This window comes from Lepisosteus oculatus, chromosome 6, assembly GCF_040954835.1.
Source record: "Lepisosteus oculatus isolate fLepOcu1 chromosome 6, fLepOcu1.hap2, whole genome shotgun sequence".
Lineage (NCBI taxonomy): Eukaryota > Metazoa > Chordata > Actinopteri > Semionotiformes > Lepisosteidae > Lepisosteus > Lepisosteus oculatus.
The window spans coordinates 38,386,001-38,404,472 of NC_090701.1; the positions used below are offsets into that span (position 1 = coordinate 38,386,001).

Here is an 18,472-nt window from a genome sequence, read left to right on the forward strand (position 1 = left end):
AAACAGCAACAGCCTCGGCGCGCGCTCTCCTGCGGCTCGAGTTCCGAGGGACGCCGCGGTTGCCCGGAGAAATGACGTCCTGGGGTTCCCTCTGCTGTAGGCGTTTGCCCGGCTGGTTCATGCATCGCTTTACATGCACACAGTGTTGTGAATCCGGTAGCACGAAAACGGGCATTTTTAGTTTATTTCACATTCATCTTTTTGGCGCCGGTTGTGTTTTGCCCCGTCTTTCCCTCCCGCACACAGAAAACACAATGTAGTTCTTGTGTTTTATGCAGGGTGACGACTTCTGAACCGCGTTATATATTTAAATCATGCGATAAAACAAGACCAGTATTCCAGCTAATAATGAAAGCTAGACGTATCAGGTAACCCCTAGTACAAAATAAGTTGCAAGGACCTAAAGCGATTGATGAAGTGGGTTTAAGTTTTCAGTCGCACTCAATTGTGTCATCCATAAGAAAGGATGCGGGGCGATGAAGCAACGAGAAAGTCCATCAGTGTATATGGAGGATATATTTTGAGAAAGTGTAGAATGCTGAATATGGTAACTTGTGCTAACACCTGTCCTCAGAAACATGTCTAACACAGGCACGGCGGAGGAAGGTTTAGTAATGAAATGAGGAATTCAGGAAAACCAGTCCTTCAAACTCAGAATGATATTAACCATCAACCCAGAAAAGAACCACCAGTAAAACATGAAAATTAAGCAGGAGAGATAGTGGGACTGAAGCACTCATTTGTAATCTTATCCTTTGATTATTAGGTGTTTCATTGAGTTTCTGTTTCGTAGTTGTGTAAATTACTTTGACACTCCTTACTCCAACATTTATTCAAACATCATACAGCTATTAAATAATTAAATATGATGTTTACACCATGTTGATAATGTCTTTGCCATAACCTGGCTGTTGCAGCTGATGTATGAAATGAAATACAGTGGTTGTCCACAGACATTTCTTTTGGTGAGGTTACACAATTTTTCGGCTTGGACAGCTTTATTAACACAGAAATTAAATATATCACCTAAGGAAGGAAATGCAGTGGGTGGCACATACTGTACATACTAAATATTAAGATATTAAAGTAATTCAAGTTCAACTGAACTTGAACATATACATTTATGTAAAGCCCAGAAATGGAAGTGTTGTTTTCTACAACTTTCAGCCAAATTTGATTTTAAACCATGCCTTGGGATCTTATTTAACCTTCTTGCCCAGTCTGGACTGCTGCTTGTTTGCTTCTTAGCTTTATAGCTGTGGCACCTGAATGCATTATACTACATATTCAGTATGTCCAACTGAGCGTGGGTCAATGATGATTTCTGTTACTATTTATATCACTGAACCCAAGACATTTGTTTAACCTCAGGTAAACCTCTATTATTTTAATATCTTTAATTGCTCATTTTTCTTTATAGAAACTTTGTATATATAATATGTCTGCAATAGATATTATCTGTACATATATATTATGAAATTAGTTCAGGTGGGTTGCTGCGTCAGCATGCGTAGGCTGCAAAGGAAGTCAGGTGTGCGAAGAAGGCTCCACAGCCAAAACGCTGTGTTTTCTTGCTTCTCTTTTCAGCATGGAATAAACCTATTGTTCCTTATTATGAAAGTGTACATAAAAGCTATACGTATGCTTGTAAAATAATAAATTAACTTGGAATATTAAATTCTAGTGACATCTAGTGGCTAGAAAATAGTTTTTAGTGCTGTTTTCATCCTAATTTAGAAGTGGTCAAAAGTACCATTGCTACTACTAATAATTGCTTACACTTATAAAGTGCTTTTCTGGACACTCCACTCAAAGCGCTTTACAGGTAATGGGCACTACCCTCCACCACCACCAAGGTGCAGCCCGACCCGGATGATGCAACAGCAGCCATAGTGCGCCAGGAAGCTCACACCACGTCAGCCATCAGTAGGGAGTAGAGCAGAGTGATGAAGCCAGTTTAAAGATGGGGATTATTAGGAGGCCATGATTGGTAAAGGCCAATGTGAAATTTGACCAGGATGCCGGGGTAACAATCCTATTCTTTTCGAGAAACAGCCTGGGATTTTTAATGACCACGGAGAGTTAGGACTTTCGTTTTACATCTCATCCGAAGGACAGCACCTTTTTACAGTAAAGTGTCCCTGTCACTGTACTAGGGCTAGGACCCACACAGACCACAGAGTAAGCGCCCCCTACTGGCCCTACTACCACCAATTCCAGCAGCAGGAAGTACATACAGTGTTACACCGTTTAAGATTTTGTACACAACCTAAAATTGAATTTTCCAGGTAATTTAGGGTAAGGCAAAAGTGTTCTGTTTACTTTTGGTACTTAATTATATACTCCCAAGTTCAGTGATCACATATAAATTGGTTAGTAACAGAAAGTAATAGAAATAAGGCCTGGTAAATCACTGTTAATATAGTATCTTTTTAATGCATCTGATGCAACCTGCACATGTTCTTAACAGGCGAATACAAATATCACATATCGCAGTGAACAACCACCACATACTGTATCTGTATGTACCACACATACCAACACTACAAAAAGTGTTGTTTTGTTCATAAATGACCATGCAGTGTGCAATTCAGCAATACAGAGTATGAACATGTTTATCTTTATCTGTACAATTCCTTTGATCAAAGGTACAATTAAGCAAACAATATTATACTCACTATCGCTTGTAGGCATAAAATGATGTGGCTAACTAAAATCAGAGAAGGTATAACTATTTATTTGTAGCAGCTTGCACAATGCAGATTTATCTTTTCCTCTGTACAGATGATCAGTTATTTAAATATTCAATTCAGCATATCAAACGCATTGTCACAAAAATACATTCTTTGGAACTTGCTTCATTTCCAAAAGCTCGGTAAAGGGAGAAAGAGACACTTTCAAAACACAGCCACAAGCTAGTTTCTGTAGTCAAAAACTCTTAGCCTATTTTAACTTAAACATTTGTTTGTGAACTGGGTTTTATTCGTTTCATTAAAAAAAACCCAGCAAGAACAAAATAATAACAAAGTGGAATAATACAACAATACTACCCCACTCCAAGCCTGTGACCAAAGGACTCACACTCTCCATGTGACATCATCAGCGCCATCATTCCAGTCCTCAGCAGTCCCAACCCAACACCTCCACCTGACAAACTGCACGGGGAGTGCAGGGAACATCCTTGTTTAGAATAGTACCTAAAGAACAAGAAACCTGTTTCCTAAACACAACCACAACAGGAGATTTCCAAAACATATAAAAGGGTACTGACAACACCCTCCCCCCCATATAAAGTGTACACAGGCCAGACTTATATTGTCCCAACATGTATCTTCGGAAGGTAAGATGGCCTTATTCACTTGTCAGAAGATTTTTTCTAGTTTTGTAGCAATGCATGTGGACTGCAACTATCCTCTGCGCTTCTCAATTATGTGGTCATTTCCAACAGCTTCTTTGACAAAGTTCAGAGATAAGGTTTGTGGGATGCCGACTCTTATGGCCTCACAAAGACCAGTAAGGTATTTTGCAGCCTGCTGCTTTTCACAATCCATCTGTTTGGACTTCTAAGTGATTTATCTGTAGCCAATCTAAAACATTGCCCTCCAAAGCTATGATTCGTTCTCCATTGTCTTGGCATGTCTAAGAGAACCGTATGTATGCCATGCAAACATGGCTTAGGAGTAGCCAGTAAGCTTTTAAAATGCAGAGATTGAGTGATTCAGGCAGAAGGGTCTGCTTTGCACATCATTCTCCATTGTCACCAACAGCCATCTGAACTGAATTTTCTGAAAACCTCATTTGTCGCCAGATTTGGTGGTGCATGGAGACTATGTTGCTGTTTGTGACATCACCCTGACATGTAAGTGTGGTTGTTGCTTTTTAAGTTAAAAGACTAACAAGAAAAAGTGGAGCTGTGTGTTTGACTATAATAGTTTTAGTGAACTAAAATAATTAGTCTTTCATCTGAAACTTTAAACCATTTGGATATTGAATATATCATATTATATTTTATTAGAGAGGTGTCCAAGCCTGGTCCTGGAGAGTCACAATTCAGTCAATTTTATGGGTCACTCTCACCTCATCCGTTTGTAACGACACAAAACACGTGAGTTTTAATCAGTTTAGCAAAATTATTGGTTCAGTTAAGAAAGGAATGGTCAACTCTAATATTGAGAGCTAGAGGGTGTTTTCATTTCATATCACATGCTTAAGTGACCACAAAAAAACTGATCCCAATGTGTATAAATCCATTGGTTAAGGGATCTGGAATTGGCTCTCCAATAGCAGCTTGGTAATCTCTGCTCTATTGATTAAGACACTACTACAGTACCTCCATGTGACTTTCTTATCATACAGCATTCAGTGCTTACAAAGGTTTATAATTAACTTAATTGTTTCTACAATCTATTTAACCCTAGGTTATAAAGTACTTATGCAGATAGTTTACTTAATTGTCTTACAATAGTACTGGCATTTGCTCTTATTGGAGATATACAGTAGGTGTGCTGTGCATATTGAGTAAGTAAAAAAAGTTAATGTAAGCAACGAGATTTTGTATATCTAGACATATACAATATGTCAGCTTGTTATTAATTTATTAGCTCTCTGAAGCTTAATCAAAACAATCAATGAACACTGAGCAAAATGTCACTTTAGCCTTTAACTTGAGAGGCTGTGGTCCTCCCCCCAGGAAAGAACTTTGACGGTATGCTTAATTGGATATGAAGAAAGTTAAACTATATTTTTGAAGTTATAAAAGGAGGAGATAAGTTAAAGGTATTAAAGTTATATATTGAAACAAACTCCTAAGCATCAGTAAGCCGTAAATCATCACATATATTTAAAGTGATTTGTATAGTTGATACGACATTATCAATCCTATTTGTAGTTCTGGAAATGTGATATTCTGAATGCTTGCATGTTTTGCCTGATAATATTATCTGGGCACGGAAGATGATAAAACGAAACAGTAAAGGGAATTCGTGGGTTTTGGGTAGAAGTTGCTAAAAATCTGGGCTAACGATATCACATATCTGTGTTTCTCCGTCACTGGTTTTAAACCGTTTGTGGTTCCTTAAAAACTGAACTTGTTTTGAAGTGCAGAAACGCAAGGCTGTAGTAACTCTTCCCAGCCAGATTTATTTACATTTATCGAGATCAAAAGTTTACGTTTATATGGTTTTGTGTGTACTAAAGAAGGAGGGGTCATCTTGCGGTTACCTTTTCAAAAAGTCGAATGAAACGATTAGTCGTTTTGATCTTACATGAGCAAACACAAACTAATCTTAATTTTACTAATAGGTGTCGAATAACGAACACTAGCCTGGCCTACCAGTAACAGTCGTATCGTAAGGCACCATTACTACGGTAACTTTGTAACGTAATCTTACTCTCTGGACTGTAATAACCTCCAAATCTCAGCCAAGACGAGTTATTTTTAAAGTTTGTGATGTTAGACCTTTCTGGGCACCCATAGCATCGCCGACACCATGAGAATTCAAGAAATAGGGATGACAGAATAGAGTGGTATATTATTTAAATTTATATTAAGTTCCTTTTGCATAGATCTTAACTTCAGCTATGATATTAATTAATGTAGGTTAATTTGTTTGTGTAATTACTTAGCAATAGCGTAGAGACTGTGAGGGAAAAGAGTATTGTTCTGCTCGATGTCCCCTCCAGCTGACGTCTTGGTAGTTTCCATGAGGCAGGTTAATGGAAGAGGTCTAAGTGAAAGAGATCAAGCCTGTGACAGCAGATGAACTTAAGTTTTTAAAAATATATTCAGTGACATTGGCCAGAGGTAATTATATTTTCAGTCATATCCACGGTGTTTCCGCAGACGTTTCTGTTGATCATGATAAACGCGCTAAGCAATGCTGTCTATTTAATGGAAATGATAGGAAAACACACAGTATGTACTGCTTTGGTCGTGTCGCTACAGCCTGTGTTGGATCTTGCCTTCCTTAGTCATTTTCCGTTCTTTCGCTTTTGTTATTGATGCGATTGGTAATTAGTAACTGCTTTTTTGTACTCTTATTTCTTAAAAGGCATCAAAATCCCTTCCCTCGAGTCCCAGTCATTCGAGCCCTATTTTGTAATTATTATAAAGAAGAAACATTGAGTCGGTAGGCCCAAATGTTAGTTGATGAGAATGGACTATGACAATGCTTTTCGTATAGTTTAATTAATGTTGTTATGCCTTTCCCTGAATGATTATATCCTTGTTTAACAAATAGGCCTCCACAGTTTACGGGACGTTGTGTTGAATCCTGACAGTTGAAAGTTAATAATATTGCTCATTGAAAACAAGGCGGTACCGTTGTACTGTTGGTAGACAGGCTCATTTGTTCTTGATGATTAAAAACAACCAAAGTAACAATTTAGCTTCATGTGATTTTATGTATTGTTCAATTTACGTGCCTCTACTTTGATTATTTTTAATTAGTTAAATTTGTTATGTTTCCTTTGTTTTCTCGTTACATTACGCTGTCAAATTAGACTTTCTTTCGCAGCTTTCTATCTAACATTACGAAAAACATTGTATTGTTTAGACAATCAGCTATTTTTCTTGGCTGATGTTTAAGATAAGCAATTAATGCTTGCTATCGAATTTTCTCTACGACATTTTGTAGGCCCTTGTCTCAAAAGGATATACAAGTCAGCCTTAGTTGTGTATTTATACAGTTTAGTTAACCTACAAAAGTGTGACAACAGCAGTAAATTTGACAATTAGGGGCTTTATGAAATATGCACTACAATGAGCCAGAAACAATTGAAACTGCAATATTTAAAAACTATACACTTTATAAATAAACATTTAGTTATTCTAGCAAGCTGTGACTTGTTTATGAGAAGCAAAAGCTTCTGAATGGTTAGCTTGCTGTAACAGACAGTCCAATGATTTGTAAAAAAAAAATCCACCTGTGGGGACATAGAACTTATTCTCAGCTCTCATAATGTCACCATTCAAATTGATAAAAAATGAGTGTACAATAATACCTTTGAGCAAAAGCTTAATTCTGGCTCAGAAATAATTATTTAACATAGGAATAATTATTACAGATGTTATATATATATATATTCTACAGTAACATTCATTCTTTTGAAAAGGACTGTCAGCATAGCTTAATTCTTTACAGTTCTATAGCCTATAGTGACCTGTGGATGTCCTGTGACTTTCAGTTACAAAATAACTAATTTTCTGTCATTTTTTGACAGGTGAGTGATGTTTATTAAGGGGTAGATAAATGTCAAATCTGCATCTAGAAGATTCCTTGGAACTGTCAACTATACAATCAATAACTAGTAATAAGGAAACATTGTACAGTTTTTTTTTCTTGTGAAGTTGAAAAAGCAATAATTATTGCATTAGGGATCTTTTGTTACCTTTGTTGAATGTATAATCAGCGGTTTCAAGCTTTCTTACAGATGCAAGTTTGACAGTTCCTCCCTCTTAATAGTACAAATTCTTTGCAGCAAACAGATGTATATCCATGTGACTGTTCAACGTAATATTCTTCTCCATGGAGCTAATAAGCGATGTGACTTGCAAAGCAGTTCATGATCTGTTTCTTGTGCAAGCTCACCGATTATTGTCGACAAGTCTTATATTTGTGGAGTAAGTACTTTCAGGAGGAGTAAAAAATATGGAATGTAGGTATGTGTTTAGTATATCCGAAGCATTAGCCATTGCGGTGAAACTTAAAGAAAATCTTATAATGTGTTGTTTTTTGTCACATTGAGAGAACTGGAGTTATTTCTCATGGAACAAAGAGCTTTTAGATGCGAATGCCCATCTGTCCATATACTCGCTAGGGTGGAGCCTCTTTGAAAAGACAGTTATTTGGGTTGTGGAGGAAGAGATGAACGTGCCAACAAAAACTCAATGGTGATTCGGACTTGGAGCCAGTAAACGAGAGTGAGGAGGAGTGAGAGACCAAGCGCCAAAAATATAAGGAGGCAGAGATAAGAGAAATACATACTTTTCACATCTGTGGATTTTATTTTAAAAAGTAAAGTTTTTTTTACTTTGTCGGCTACCTCTGCTGTATTACAAATTGGCTGACAGGGCACAAGAGTATATCGATCCTGACATTGAATTAGTTTAGATGCACTTTGGGTGATAGAATACTGCAAGATTACCGCAGCTGTGCTGGATAATTGAGCGCAGTTTAGTAAGAGGCAAATGGAATAAAATAAAGGCAACAATTAAACAAGCCAAAAACACACCTTATCTGCCAAGATTCTGCCAGACCAGAAACAATTGCATAGTTTTTTTAAGAGTGCAGTGTATTTCCTTATTATAAATGGGGGTGTTACCCCATTATACAGTCTGGAATATTTCATAGAGCAATATACACGTACCAGTTCCTCCACCTTTTCAAAATGATCTTTTTGCCTTTGGTGGGGAATATAGATTTAAAGCTTTTATTGTTATGGCCTGCTTTAAAATTCTGTATCATTCTCCGAGGCAGGCAAATTTATCATCGTAGCAGGACATGGCAGTCGGACAGCTCTCTTTCTCAGTGCGGTGAGCATTTCTGCTCAAGGCTGTTGTGTCACGTTGCTGTGGAAGAACGATACCCACCGAGAATCATACTCTTCCAGTCTTTCTGAACCCAGTTTCCCCAGGATTCGCTTTATTTGTCAAAAACGGATCTGAAAAATAAAGGAATCTTGCAGGATGGAACGGCCTGTTGAAAAATGTGCCCCTTTTTTGTCTTTCTCTCTTCAGCTTTGACACGTGAGCTATACGATGTCCTTGAAGCCCCGGGTGGTGGATTTTGACGAAACATGGAACAAACTTCTGACAACAATCAAGGCAGTAGTGATGCTTGACTACGTGGAGAGGGCAACATGGAACGACCGCTTCTCGTATCCTAAACCCATCTCTATTTTTCGGTTTTGAAAAAGTCAGGGTGTCCTAAACTACTGCTTTTGCCGACAGAATGAGGCATCATTCTGTTTAACATTGTGAAAACAATACGTGACTCAGTATCTAATACCGTTACATGTATGGGTATGGCTGTGTGCTTCTTTAAGCAAATCAGGTTACTTAAAATCCAAGTGTATTTAAACCTTTTAGTATATTACAGATTGTTTCCTACATGAGTACCTTTAGTTTTCTATTCTTAAAGTTTTATGCATTATTTCTATCGTTTGTATATATATTCGTAAATATACTTTTTTCTACCATGGCTTTTATTTATCTCAGACTTTAAGCATTTTATGTGTTGACACCTTAATAGCTTCATTAGTGACATTTATGCTTTGTGTGTTGCCTACCCAGAACCTCTGGGTGAAAGACTGTACACAGAAACAAAAGTATTTCTGGAAAACCATGTTCGACTCTTGTATAAGGTAGGTTCTTTTTACACCGTTATGCCTGTTTTTCAAATGCAGATGAGCTTCATGTTTTCTTACTGACATATAACTATAATTTGTATGCTGTATGGAGGCAGTTTAGATTCTGGATTTGTGTGTTTTTCTTATGTTTGTGGTGTTGTCCTCCCCCACTCCAAGTACTTGTCAGCTAGAATGAGTCCTACTATGAACTGGGATCCCATCCATCGTGTCGTCCTGCCTTGTGCTCTGTGCTGCTGGGATATGATCTGGATTTGCTGAGACTCTTGCCGATAACATCCTGGTCATGGATGAAATGAAATGTCTGAATAACTGGAAGTAAAGTTATGGTCATTTTTAGGAAGGAGAAAGAAGCAAGAATCTGAAGATGAAAAACATAGGTTTCATAAAAACAACTAAAAAACCTTTCTTCGTGAGGTGGTGATATGATGCTTACATAATTAAGAGAATCTTTTATTTTTCCAGAAAGTTCTAGAGTCAGAAGAAAAAGTTTTAGTGATGTACCACAGATACTGGGAGGAGTACAGTAAGGGAGCTGACTACATGGACTGCTTATACAGGTAACAGTCTCAAAGAGGCACATCATCATAGATTTCTTTTGAATTAGACACACTACTGTGGCTTTCAGAATTATGTGACCTTTTATGCAGGATGGGTTTTTCTGTAAGGTGTCAGAGTCGGCAACAGGGATGAAAGAGGCCATGACCAGTACCCTAGTTAGATCAACACTAGATTGGTACTCTTGTTGCCTTTTCCCACTGGGGATCTGGTTCTAAGTCATTTAACATACCTTTGTGTTCACTGGTCACAAAACAAAGTAATCCACAGTTTCTTTTCTGAAGATGTAAATTTGAGTCTCAGGTCACGCTAATGATAAAATAGTTTTTTTCAAGTAAGCATTTTAAGATCTCAGCATTAGTATAGCAATGCGTACAATTAACCACTTTTTCCTGCTATCCTGAAAGTTATCTTTCATTATTCAGGGCTAAGATAATATTAACACAGCTCTTAGCTGCTTGCTGTTCCCTAGGTCCCTGTGCCTTTAAGCAGTTAACAGGACATCCCCAACTTAAGGTATCATTTTCACTGGGGTGTCCCTAAGGGAGTGCCAGCAAAGATCATCACAGTTCTTTATACAGTGCCTATAGACAATCTCCACACCCTTTCCAAAGTAACAGGTTTTGTGGCCTAACAGCCTGAAGTCAAGATACGTTAAATCAGAAATTATGTTAACTTAAATGTTCACACATACATTATGTACACATTGCAGCACACAACCTCCAAGTGAAAAAACGAAGGTTTAAGCATTCTGAAAAATAATTATTAGTGAAAACCCAGAAAAGGGGAGTTTGATAAGTGTACATAACACTGAATTAGTACTTGTGGGAAGAACTTTTGCTTGAATTACAACCATAGTTTTGTTTGGGTAGGTCTGTACCAATGCAGGACACAGAGATTTAGTAATGTTTGCCCATTCCACTGAACAGAACTGTTCAAGCTCTGTCCATTGCGAGGGGCTGCAACCTGCGGATCTGACTGGGACAATAGAGGACCTTTACCTTTTTGTTTTCTGAGAAACTCCGCTGTTCCCTTGGTTGTGTGTTTTAGGTTTCTGCTTTCTTGCAGAAGTCACCACATTTTCCTCAGCACTTTTCTGTACTTTGCTCCATCCGTTTTCCCTTCTATCCTGACACGTGTCCCTTCTATCCTGCTGATGAGAAACATCCAGTAACGTGAGACTGCCACTGCCATTCTCTTACAGTGGGGAAGATGTTCTTTGGATAATGTCCCGTGTTGGTTGTGCGCCATGTAAAAAACTTTGCATTTAGGCCAAAAGTTCCTTTTTAGTTTTGTCTGACCCCATGTTTGCATTATCCCTTTGTTGCTGTTTTTGTCAGTAATGGCTCCTTGCTTGCCCTTCTGCCATACACACCAGTTCTGTGAGGTGAGGTGCTTGGGGTATTGTGGTTACACCCACACTTTGACCAGTCATGGCTATAAAAGCCTGTAGCTCTTTGAATGTTTTCCTCGGCCTCTAGGTAGCCTGGGTGATCAGTCTCCTTCATGCTTCGTCATCCAGTTTGGATGGACAACCTGATCAGGATGGGGTCTCAGTTGTGCCACACACCTTCCACTTCTTCGTGATCATGCACTAAAACACATTTAAGGTTTTTGGAATATTTTCGTATCCATTTCCTGCTCTGTGCCTTTTCATAACTTCATCCCGGAGGTCTTTTGATGGCTCCTTGTTGCCTATCATTGACTCTTTTCTTTGAGATGTGACTTTGAGACCTACAGTACTGCAGCAGCTAATTTCATTCTGAAACCATCAGATTTATGGCAGTTGAACACAGCTGGAGGCCAGTTAACTTATTGTATGATTTGGAAGCCATTTGGTTACTTACAATTGCTATTACTAAGTGGTGTGTACACTTATCCAGCCCTAGTTTTTTCTTTTCTTTTTATGTGTAATAACATTTCTGATTGTTTGAGCATTGGTTTTCACTTGGAAGTCGTGTGTAAATAAAGATAAAATAACTTCTGATTAAATGTGTCTCAACTTCATGCTGTTAGGCCACACAATTACTTTGGAAAGTTACTTTTGGAAGTAACTAGTTTACAACTAGAAAGAAACTGCTAGAAAGTAACTTCTTTTTTACAAAGTTACTTTGGAAAGGGTGTGTAGACTTTCTATAGTACTGCAAAATTCATGTCACAATGTATTGTTTTGAACAGGGACCCCGATGTTCTTCAAATACAGATTTCTGAAAAATCCAAGCTATGTTGCAAAAAGGGTAACTGTTTTAAGGAAGTATAGATGCATCACATACACAATCAATCAACTCTGAAATAGTAGAAAAATCCAGACAGCTATAGACTGGCACAGAGTTGTATAAAACTCAAAGCGGGCAGACAGATTCTGAAACAGTTTGGTGTTATCTGGTATTCCAGATAACCGTAGTTTATTGTAATGTGTAAGTAATGGATATGATGCAAACTATTTATGTATATTGTACTGTTCGATTTTTTTTTTCTCACACAGGTACCTCAACACACAGTTTATTAAAAAGAACAAACTGACCGAAGCAGATTTGCAGTATGGCTATGGTGGAGTTGACATGAATGAACCACTAATGGAAATTGGAGAGGTAAGACCACATGAAATTGTAGACACATAAATATTCTAGGATACATTTAAATATAATAAAATACATTTTTGTGTTTTCCTGTTTGAAAATATCCGCAACTGTTTACACTATCAATTATATATGCATTAAAATGCATTATATCACTAGGGTCTTCTTTTTCTGTGTTATTTCTTCTTCTTCTCTTCCTTCTGGTTTTTTTTTCAGATGTTTACTGTGGATGAAAAAGCCTTTGTTAAAAATAGCCTATACTGAATAAAAGCCATGTGATGGGCATTTTGGGAAATCCTGAATGCTATTTGTGTGTTTTAGAACATTTATATTTATATTTATATTCTATTTTTTAAGAACATAAGAAGAAAATACATTAAATACTACAATGCTAAAAAATGAACCCACACTTGCAATCAAGTGTGATTTAAAGATATCTCAAACTCCACCCAGCATCATAAAAAGGTTTTTGGTTGTGTTTAATCCTGCAAACAAAATATATTGTTCCAGAATCCTGATAATATCTTAGGGATCAATACTGAGCTAGTGCAGTCACGATTTTAGCAACACAGTCATATCCGGAAGCACATTAGTAACATATATCCAGCAGTGCACTTATCTCAAGACACTCCCAATACAAGTACTGACTTTACCTTAAGTGAGTCTGTGACACAGAGGGTTGGGTGTTGTACACCTATTGAAAGTTTAAAATTAGTGTGCATATGTGCTATAAAAGGAAGGGAAAGTACTGGCCGAGGCTGCATTATAATACCAAGCAGCTTGTCTAGTTCACTATACTATATAAAGGCATAGAGAGAGATCACTTTAGTGGCCTTATACAATTTCTTGTATTAGGAATTTGTCTTTTTTCGCATACCCCAACTTGCTCTCCATGAGACACACAGTCAGAGAGAGAAGCTTGGGGTCAGAGCGCAGGGTCTGCCATTTATACGGCACCCCTGGAGCAGTTGGTGTTAAGGGCCTTGCTCAGGGGCCCGAGGGAGTAGGATTCCTCTGCCGGCCGCAGGATACAAACCGGCAACCTTCCAGCCACAGGCGCAGATCCTTAGCCACAGAGCCATATGGGAGGGGGACTGATTTTAAACCTGAAAAAAAAATTGTATTGAGAAGAGACTGGTGAGTGTTGAAACAACCAGATCAGCCAGTGAGTCAGAGGGTAGAGCAGTCCGTGCTGGCACACTGTAGGCACAATAAGCTGAGTAGGCTCTGAGATACATAAAGTAAGTAAACCAGGGAGTGACTAAGTCAACTTCAGAACCTGAAACGTGCTCAGGCTGTGCTCATCAAAAATGTATTTAAAAGGATGAACATTTCTTGTAGACCAGGGTAGGAAGATAAAGGGCTGAGAGCCATTCAGGTAGAGGCAAGTAATCTTAACTGGAAAAAGCTTTTATAATTTCAAGAGGTTTCTAGAAAGCGGATAATTTAGTTTTTAAATGTTGAGGGAGATTGCGATAACTCTCCCATTTAAAGAGAGATAGTCCTGTGCTTGGAAGCTGAAAGTAAGATTTAAATGCATTTTTCACATTTTTTCCATTTTACTTACATAATTCATTGTCCATTTAATGGCAGAAGGTTTTCAACTCAGGTTTTCAGTATCGCCTCTTAAATTCACCAGCTGTTTTTTTTTATTCACGTATCTTACAAGTGTGGTGCTGAATGAAAGTACTTGCTAAAGAAAAGAAGGCCTTCAATCATGCATCTGCTTCTGTACTCTTAACTTCCAGCTGGCATTAGACATGTGGAGGAAACTGATGATAGAGCCCCTACAGACTGTCCTTATCCGGATGCTGCTGAAAGAAATTAAAAAGTGAGTGAGGTTGTATTGTCCTTTTCGAACCTATACAAGTTACCAAGAACTTTAACAATGTGCGCAGCGTTAGTGCAATCATGACCAAAATGTGTGAAATGGGTCACTCTGAAAAGCAAAAAATGATCAATTTTCTTTGCAAGCATTTTGATTTATTGGGAAAATATACTTTTAAATGGGTTATGTCCTTTTCTGAAACATTTACATACAGTATGCCTTTCCTTTAGTGGAAGGAATGGTTTGAGGGAAACCAAAAGTCTTGTCATTAAATGTGCCTGTCTTTTCAGTCTATATCGCTAGAAGATTTTGCAGTCAGTTACTAAACTTTTCAGGAGTTACCTAGTGACTTACCTGAGACTTGCCTGTTTGTGGTAAAATAGAGTTCATCAATATTTTAGAGATAAATTAAGATAAAAACATCTAAATTGACAAGAATGTGCCAGACACGAAATACCCACAGGTGAACTGAAAGCCTTTATAAAAATTTGAAGATTAGCTTAATAAGTCTGCAGATATTTAAGCACTTTGAGAAGCCACCTTTAAAGGCACTATATAAAATAAAGTTTTTTATTATTATTATTAAAGTTTATTATTATTCCTTCGCAGCCTACGCATGCTGACGCAGCTGCCCACCTGAACCTTTATTATTTTTATATTTGAGAACATGATAACTTATAAAACAGTGTTTGCTTGGAGCATATTCATTGTATTCTGTCTCTTTTCTCTCAGGATATGGTAACATAGTGACAATGTTAATCAATTTATTCCTTCATTACCTGTCGCTGTAAATGGTCATAGCCTTGTAATATAGAGTAAACTGTGTTTTTTTGCTTTACTTCACAATTCATCCCTCTGTTTTAATCACAAGTGACCGGTGTGGTGAGGACCCTAATCAGAAAGTAATCCATGGGGTTATCAACTCCTTTGTTCATGTTGAACAGTACAAGAAAAAGTTTCCTCTTAAGGTAAGAAAAACTTGGAGAACACTCAGGATTTAATTGGACTTTTTATCAAATTAATTTATTTAATATAATTAAAATAGTATTAGAGAAATTAAATGAAATATATTTTTTGGGCGGTAATTATCCAATTGTAATCCATTCGGTACTGTATTAGGTCAGTTAACTATTGAACAATAGTACGGGGTGTTTTCCAAGGAAAATTGATTTAATAATTTGTATTCTATCTTGTATTGGCTCTCTTAAAAATCAATTTCTTGTGATTTCAAGTGTGAATTGAAATAAATACTTGGTGCAACGGTTTTCTTAAAATTGAATGACTACTGGAAATCATTCACAGTAGTTTTATGTAATATATGTAATAGCTTTAAAAAATGTGTTTTTCTTACACTTGCAGACTTCCTTTTTTTCCTGTTCTTCAGTTTTATCAGGAAATCTTTGAAGGGCCGTTTCTGTCAAAAACAGGAGAATACTACAAGCAGGAAGCTTCCAATTTACTGCAGGAGTCAAACTGCTCACAGTACATGGAAAAGGTAAGGGTTCTCTAGAAGTTGCTTTGTTCTGTAGAAGTGGCACACGAATTAAGCTGAATTGTAGAATTCTTATGCAGAATTATTCAATCTTTTACTTCCCTATTAATGAAGTATGTATTCCATAGGAATCAACTGTTTCCATCTTTCCTGTTTATGTTTTTTGTTCTAGTATGGCCTTTCTCCATGTTGTGATACATAACTAAAGTATTTTCCTTTCCTTTTGTTTACCAAATTTATTTTCTAAAATAAATAGGATGCTGGTGGTTTGCTTTAAATCACGATTCAGTTTGAATTTAGGAACTCCCAATATTTACTTATTTACTAGGGGATCCCTGTAAGTTAACATTTTTGGTATTTTACATCAGAGGGCTTTAACTGCAGAAATTCTCTGCATCAAGATAATTCAGATCATATTTTTTTTAATTTCTGGGGCTGATGGGGGACCAATTTAAGAACTACACCAGTTGCCACATATCAGGAGACAAGAAAATTCTGGGTCTGAATGATTGTGTTTCTCTTTGCTGAACATGTACTGTACATGTTTTAAAACATTATTTTTACGCTGTAGTCATCCTAATTCACTGAGCAGGCTGTCTTCTTTTTTAACAGAGGGACAATAACTGCCAGTTTAAGTGTGAAGGGATCAAATCCAGACATTAATAATTTATTGATCACATCAATCACAGTGAGCCAGAGAATGGCAAAATAAGATATATGGTACCAGACATGGAATGATTTGGAATGAAAACTGTTAGTGGCTCTAGGTGAAGACTCGTGTTTCCAATAAAACCGTGGTTTTTCCTACAGGTTTTAGCGAGATTAAAAGATGAAGAAGTGCGATGTCGGAAGTACCTGCATCCCAGTTCATATGCCAAAGTGATCCACGAATGCCAGCAGAGGATGGTGGCCGACCACCTGCAGTTCCTACATGGGGAGTGTCAGAACATCATCCGGCAGGAGAAGAGAGATGGTGCGTCTTGCACACTTTCACAGGAGAAACCCAAACAAAATGAGAAGAATTATAGGAATTATAGGAATCTCGAAATTGAAATAAAACATGTTCTATATCTGTGAAGCACAGCGAGTACAGAGGTCACATCTTGTACCTGCGTAAACGGCCACTTGCAGGTCAGATGGCTGTTCAGGTTTACTTAACTTCATCTGAACTAGAAATTAATTTGGCATGTCGCTTACAGCTATAAGTGTTTTGAACGATGTGACTTTTATATTTCAGCTGTTTGCTCTTTTCTGCTAACACACCTTAGCTATGCAGTTTGATTCAGTTTGGTGAATCGATTCATTTGATTCTGGTAAGGTAAGCAAATCGATTCAAAGGATGCGTTCATTTGATTCACCAGTTTGCTCGAATGAAACAATGCCATTGAATACAGTCTGAGTTCATTAATGACTCAACCACTGAAACATGTTTAATTCACTGAACAGCACAGCATCACTGAATAGTTCACTCATTTAAGAAAGTGAATGGAAAATTAGGGAGAATTAGTTGGAGGAATATGTAGTTTTAGAAACAAGGTAATACTTTTGTGCAAATCCTTGATGAAATACATACAGATAGAGGACAAAAAATGCAAACAGAAGTGGGAATTCACTTAATTGGGTGTTAGACCATCACATGCAGCCAGTATGGCCTGTATATAACGTGGCAGAATATATCAGTATCTGGAATTCTGCAGAATGCGTGCGGCACCATTCTCTGTAGTGTTCAAGCAGAACGTCAAATATTCCTAAATATCTAACTTCATTCATGCTGTCACAAGTATGGCAAGAGAATTCTGGGTTCTGTAAGTGACTGAAGAAGTTCCAACGTTTTTCAGCCCCGTAATGACTGCCACCGTGACTGTTTGCTCTGTGTTTCTGACAGACATGGCGAACATGTACACACTGCTGCGCGCAGTCTCTAATGGTTTACCTCACATGATCCAGGAGCTGCAGGTCCATATCCATGACGAGGGCCTTCGAGCCACCAGCAACCTCTCTCAGGAAAATGTGAGTAACGCTCAGAGTCTACAGGTTCACAGAAAAGAAAACTGGAAACCTGATCGACTATAGGTCTTTTTGGTACTTCTCAGAGAAAAAGAGGTTACAATTGGAAGGAGGTCCCTTTAGTTCATTTGGTGGCTAATTTGATAGTGGACACATGTATCTCACCCTGCAGTTTTTGGAAAGGCCCCAACTTCGACAGCTTGACTTGAGAGTTTTTTCCAGACGCCCACAATCCTTAACATGCACTGCCCTTAAAAGGAGAAGTCTACAATAATTCTGTATATTATTCTTTATATATTTCATTCTAATAAATTCTTCAAATTTCCATTTTAATCACATGTATGTAAAAGTTCTTTTGAGTGATTTAGACGTTCTTAGTTTTTCGGTCAATAATAACTCAAAAAAGATTTTAGTTGGGCCTCACATATGACCCAGTGAAAACCTTTTTATTATGTTTGCTTGCTTAGCAGAGAATGTAAAATGAGGCTTTTATGAGTTTCAAGCCACCCTGCAGCAAGGGTCTGGCCTTTCAGCATAGCAGGCTGAAACTTGTGTGGCCTGTATAGCTCAAGGTGCTTGAAGATGCAAGTCACATTTTCATTTTTAATTTGAGTGAAAATTGAAATTAAGATTTGACTGTAT

General features: G+C 37.6%; 1 protein-coding gene across 2 annotated transcripts in view; it reads left to right on the forward strand.

The window, feature by feature from the left end:
• The first annotated feature begins 5 nt into the window (after positions 1–5).
• The window catches only part of cul2 (cullin 2), a 28,648-nt gene continuing 10,181 nt past the window's right edge, over positions 6–18,472 (forward strand). Inside the window, exons 1-10 of one of the 2 annotated variants that reach the window (XM_015338929.2) lie at positions 6–96; positions 8,738–8,877; positions 9,261–9,363; positions 9,832–9,926; positions 12,410–12,515; positions 14,252–14,334; positions 15,203–15,299; positions 15,716–15,826; positions 16,634–16,796; positions 17,709–17,833. In XM_015338929.2, the coding sequence (XP_015194415.1) occupies positions 8,759–8,877; positions 9,261–9,363; positions 9,832–9,926; positions 12,410–12,515; positions 14,252–14,334; positions 15,203–15,299; positions 15,716–15,826; positions 16,634–16,796; positions 17,709–17,833 (1,002 nt within the window). In that variant the 5' untranslated portion in view covers positions 6–96; positions 8,738–8,758. Of the gene's footprint in view, positions 97–5,692; positions 5,804–8,737; positions 8,878–9,260; positions 9,364–9,831; positions 9,927–12,409; positions 12,516–14,251; positions 14,335–15,202; positions 15,300–15,715; positions 15,827–16,633; positions 16,797–17,708; positions 17,834–18,472 lie in introns of those variants that run through there. The other variant, XM_006642874.3, reaches the window with a different exon arrangement.